Source organism: Suricata suricatta, chromosome 16, assembly GCF_006229205.1.
Source record: "Suricata suricatta isolate VVHF042 chromosome 16, meerkat_22Aug2017_6uvM2_HiC, whole genome shotgun sequence".
In the NCBI taxonomy this organism is placed as follows: Eukaryota; Metazoa; Chordata; class Mammalia; order Carnivora; family Herpestidae; genus Suricata; species Suricata suricatta.
In genome coordinates this window covers 57,333,170-57,338,583 of record NC_043715.1, presented here as the reverse complement: position 1 = coordinate 57,338,583, position 5,414 = coordinate 57,333,170, and the positions used below count along the sequence as shown (strand labels likewise).

Here is a 5,414-nt window from a genome sequence, read left to right as displayed (position 1 = left end):
GGCGGGGGCAAGGCCCCAGTACAAAGGTACACGAGGTAAGCAAGATTCGGCATTCAGGGCAAAACGCCCCCCCCCCCCCGCCCCCAACTTCGTACTACGGCAGAGAGCTGCTTTCACAGGAAGGAAGGACCAAGTCAGGTAACGGGCAAACAGGCCTATGGCCCACTGCGGGGGATGCTGCCCAGAGCGCGGATGTTTAGCAAAAGAAGGTGCCTTGTTGACCCCGAGGTTAGTTGCTGTGCCTTCTCCCCTAGACCAGCTAAGATAAACAGACACGGCGCCCACTGTCGGCCGTTCACAGCCATCTGCCTGGTTCCAGAATCGTGTTTTATATTGACCCAAACCCCTAATACCGTTAATCTTCAAAACCCCCTTCCCCTCACGCCCGTGAGTTAACGTTCAGAGTCATGGTCTCCTGGGCTCGCGCGTCACGTTTGTTACCTTCCGATCTTAGTAAATACAGAGCAAGGACCCTGACGCGGGGCTCCTGTCTCTTCCCGGACAGCAGCCATCTCTCGTATTTTAACCCTGCATCCGCTTTCTCGCCGGACAGGAAAGAACTTTAGACTTAGCGTCTAGCCAAGGATTTGCTGACAGTCTGGATAGGGATGTGAGAGAGAAAATTCAAAGAATGCTTCAAGCGCTTCTAACTTGAGCAGTACAAGAATCAAATCCCCTACTACTAAGGTGTGGAAGAAAGAGAGAAGAGGATCAAGGCCTCGTTTCTGGAACGTTAAATTCATAGTGCCTGCTGAACACTGAGGTAGACATGATGGGCGGTAGCGGATGTAAGCTTGTGGAGTTCAAAGGAACAGCTAAAGACGGTGGAAATGTGTGTCCGCACTGTCTAGTACAGTAGACACAAGCCACAAAGTGGCTACTGGATATGTGAAATGGGGCAAGGGCAAGTGAGGTACTGATTTTTCAAATGTATTTAACTGCAATGAACTCAAATCACAATGTCCACACGGGGCCAGTGGCTCCTCGCTGGACAACACAAGTATGAGTGGTATTTAAGGCACAGTCACAGAAAAATATAGTTAGCCAGGGTAACGGAGAAGGTTCTGGGGAATGAAATAAACAGGGAAGGGGAAACCCAAGTCTGAGCCCCAGGGCGCCCCAACACTTAACGAGAGTGAGAAGACCCACCACGGGAGGCTCTCGCGGCAAGGACAAGAGGGAGTGAGGCCCAAACACACAGAGACAGTTCAGGAAGAAAGGGGCCACTAACAGGCCAGAACAGATGACACTGGGACCCGGCCTGAGTCTGGCGCGTTGGAGGGAAAACTTTCCGACTCAAAGCTCCTGCTTCCTCCTGCTCCGCTAGACGGGTGCGTGCGGTGGCCTCTCTCTTGCCACCCGGGCTCCGCTTACCTGGCCCCAGGCCTCCTGCTGCCGCCTTCTCCCCCAGCCAGGGCTCCTTGCCTTGCTCCAGGAAGGAGATCACATCAGGTTTGGAGACGGCAAGACCTGGACGGGAGCAAACACATGCCGCCCAGTTACGGCGTGGGGCGCCCAGAATCCAGACCCAGGACCTGGTCATCGAGCAGGAGCGACCCGAGGAGGTGGGACCGGGCAGGCTGCGGGCTGGGGAAGGCGGCGCGTCAGCCCGGGAGCTGGAAAGGGGCCCGGAACCGGGAGGAAGGGACGGACACGCCGAGGGGAACACCCCAGCCAACAGGCGGGGCCTTACCCAGCGAGACCAGGTGGCTGTACGTCTCCAGCATCACGTCTCTGTACAGCTCCCTCTGAGCGGGCGCCAGCCGCGCCCATTCTTCTTGGGAAAAGAGCACGGCCACGTCCCCGAACGAGTCCGGCTCCTGAGACAACAGGCAGGTTGGTCACTGCACACGTCAGGGAAAGGCCTCCTGACGGGGCGGGGGACACGCAGGCGGCCTCGGCAGGAGCGGGGCGTCCGGTGAGAAGGACGCTGGGGCGGGAGGCCTCCCACGTGAGCGGGGACAAGGAGGGCGGGCATGAGCAAGACAGTGCTGAAATGTTCCTGAACATTCCTCGTTACTACAAAGCAGAGCTCTGAACACAGATCTGGGAGGAAAATTAAAAGCCGGCGACGTGGCGTCTGCCCCAGTGTGACAAACTTTACAGTAAAGCCCGCTGCCCGCTCTGTCCTTGGGATACAATAAAGTCTCAACGAGAGACCTGTAACTTCGACTTGTAAACAACAAGCCAAAGCAACAGTTTCTGACAGACTTACCCCCCCATGTTTTACTTCAGAAACGTGTCTCTCTTAGAAAAGAAGTTATTCATATAAATTTGAGAATTAGTTAAAGACGGAGGTTCGTCATTACGTCACGATGTCAAAGCACTCTTCCTTATGAGAAAACTCTGAATAAAAGAGTACTTTTCTTAGCTGCGCAATTTTCTATCAAGTGAAAAGATGACCGAACCATTCTCGTATTTTGGATGCAGAGATGGGACCAGATCAGACTCTTCCCAGCTCGGACTATCCAGATTCTGAAAAATTCACCCATCTGGCCGGCCGGCTCACAGCCCCGCACCCGCACTTCTCTCGCGCGTCGGCTGAAGAAGCTGCTGGACGACGACCCGCATTGAAAGGCTCTGTTCAACCTTAAAGTGGACCTTACTTCCGGCGTCTCATTGCTCCGATTCCCGGCGAAGCCTGCTACACACCCGATTAGCAATCCCTCCCGAGGCAGCGCTCACGTGGCACGCCGGAAGTGAACCCGGCCAAGGGCCGTTCCCACGCTCTTCCACGGCAGTTATCACAAGCGCCCTCCCTATTTCGTCCACCCGCGGTTCCCATTTTACACAAGGAAACGGATCTCTGCTCGACCCAGCCTCTTGGCAGAATACCACACTATCACACGTGGAAGGCTGGCAGAATGAACCCACGGGCAGTGGGAGAGGGTACTAGCTAGCTGGTCTCTTTAGTCGCTAAAAACGGGAACCTCTGAAAACCAGATTCTTGGATGAAATCCAGGCGGGAGGCTTCAAGAGGAAGCAAATATTTACATGATTTTAACACTCACCAGGGACATGACTTTCAGAATGTCATGGGCTGACCGGTCCTCCTCCTGGTTCCCCTCTTGGGGGTCAGAGTCCTGAGACGGCAGAGCTGGGGGAGGAAAGAGCGAACATGAGCGCTCAGGCTTGCCTCGCAGCTCCCAGAACGCCAAGGTTACAGGTCCCCGCCTTCTCACCCGCCTCCCCACGAGAAGAGAGCTGGGGCCCATGGCCCTTCCCCAAGCCCAGGGAACCAGGGGCCTTTCTCCGCCACTTCCCCTAAATACCCAGAGAATCCCACCTGTTACTGATGGAAATCTGTGGCAGGGAGCTCCGTCCTGGTCCAGTGACAATGGTCACATGGTGTCCCAAGGACAAGAAAGGCTGTCCTCAGGCCAGGGAGCACAGCCTGCCTCATCTGCATCAGCCCAGCCCACAGTGAAGCCTTTCCAGAAACAGAACATTTAACTCTCTCAGGCCCACAATGTAGCACCTTCCGAGGTCTCCCTGGCTCTTTACCCAACTTCCAAATTCACAAAGAGCCCTACAGCCCCACCTAACACCTGGTGGGCATCACTTCGGGACCCCGCCTTGAGTCAATAAAAGGGGTGTGGGTGCAGTGGCCAAACCAGATGACTCCATTTCCATCACATACATAGACCTCTGTACAGAGGCCGTGTGTCCAGTATTCACTGAAAAACAGAACAAAAATCAGCCTTTAGCCGTCCACAAGTAGGCAAGTGGTTGAATCACTTTTGGCCCAGCCATAGGATGGACCACCAAACAACTATCAAAAATGATGGGGGGCAACACTGACTAACAAGAAAAGGTATTCACAAGTAGTCTCTTTATACCTGAGAACATTCTGGAAAAGAGGTCAAACCCACCCACCTACCTGCACACGGGCTTAAAGAAACAACTAGAATAAAAACGTCCAAGTATTAAGAATGGTGTCGTTTAACCACTTTGGGAGTGCGTCGTCAAACTAGTAGTGTTTTTGAAAGGAACTTAGAACAATGCCTGCCATGTTACAAACATTTAATTCTAAGTAATCTGCAAATGAAAATAACTGGTAATACGTAATAGGAAATTTTTTTTATAATGACCACTATTTTAGCATTATCTGTAACAGTTTTGTAATATTTTATTACAAAAGTGGCCCATGATTTACTCAACCGTTTCCCCATTGCTGGGCTAAGATTTTTTTTCAAGAACATGTAAAATGTTCTCAAATTTAAGTCTCTTGCTTCTTAACTAGTGGTGTTAAATCCTTTGAGGTCTTGTAATTATTTGAGAATCTTATCAAACAAGACCCCAACAAAAATTAAAAAAAAAAAAACATGAGTAAGAATGACTGTAAAATATCCCCTAGCATTTTTGGGGAGTCGGGGCCCCGTCACGCCCACCTAAGGGGTCCACAGATCGGGGCTATGAGCGTGGACACGGAAAGGGGGCGCTCGCGGGGTTGGGGGGGGGGGGGAGGGGCTGCACCGCGGAGGCCGATGGGAAATGTAGTCGAGCGCCCAGAAAGCCGCTGACCGACGCTGGGGCGAGATGTTCATCAAGTTCTTCGCAGGCCCGAGATCCGCCGGCTGTGGCGCCCACTCCCACAAGGATCCCAGAGCGCCGGGCAAGCTCCAGAGCCCCTCACCTGCCAACTCCAAGGATCCAGGTGCCACCGTGGCCGCGCTTCCCGGAGACCCGGGTGCGCTTCCTCCTCGGTAGCGGCGGACCCGCCGCCTGAAGCCGGAAGATGGCGCAGGCGACAACGCTCCGCCGATGCGGCCTCGCGAACGGGCGAACGGCGCAGACTCTTCTGGGAAATGTAGTTTTTGGGCGCAAAGGCACAACCAGGCCTCAAGGGCGGATCTCGCGATGTTTCGGGATGGGCGGGGCCCCGGTTGCCCGCGTGTGGTGGAGAGACTTGGCAGATTTGACGGAGAGTGTTCGAGGGCCCGTTTGGCCGCGGCGGGTCTGCGCGACAGGTGCGCTGTGTGTGTGCGAACGCGTCTTTGGTGGCGGATGCGATGTGTCGTGTGTGGTGCGGACCCGCCGTTGGGTGTGATTGGAACCTGGCCACTCTGGGAACACGCTCGTGTGTGACCCTCAAAGTGTCTCATTCTTTACATCAGCGTTTCCGCGGAGCAGCCTCTTTCCCAGAAGGTTCAGAAGGAGAAAAAACAATGAAATAAATGTAGGTTATGAAGGAGAGTGCAGAATAAGCAAAATTGTTTTTAAGTTTATTTTTCTTTTTTAAATTATTTTATTTAGGGGCGTCTGGGCGGCTCAGTCAGTTAAGCGTCCGGCTTCGGCTCAGGTCATGATCTCACGGTTCGTGGGTTCAAGCCCCGCGTCGGGCTCTGTGCTGACAGCTCAGAGCCTGGAGCCTATTTCAGATCCTTTGTCTCTCTCTCTCTCTCTCTCTCTCT

General features: G+C 53.7%; 1 protein-coding gene across 3 annotated transcripts in view; it reads right to left on the bottom strand.

Moving 5' to 3' along the window:
* The window catches only part of ZNF582 (zinc finger protein 582), an 11,536-nt gene extending 6,760 nt beyond the window's left edge, over positions 1 to 4,776 (bottom strand). The window contains exons 1-5 of one of the 3 annotated variants that reach the window (XM_029924634.1): positions 4,637 to 4,776; positions 3,542 to 3,677; positions 3,012 to 3,097; positions 1,694 to 1,820; positions 1,375 to 1,470 (exon numbers count right to left, since the gene is read on the bottom strand). In XM_029924634.1, the coding sequence (XP_029780494.1) occupies positions 1,375 to 1,470; positions 1,694 to 1,820; positions 3,012 to 3,020 (232 nt within the window). In that variant the 5' untranslated portion in view covers positions 3,021 to 3,097; positions 3,542 to 3,677; positions 4,637 to 4,776. The remainder of the gene's footprint in view (positions 1 to 1,374; positions 1,471 to 1,693; positions 1,821 to 3,011; positions 3,098 to 3,541; positions 3,678 to 4,636) is intronic. The other 2 variants (XM_029924636.1, XM_029924635.1) reach the window with 2 other exon arrangements.
* Between the last annotated feature and the right edge of the window lie 638 nt (positions 4,777 to 5,414).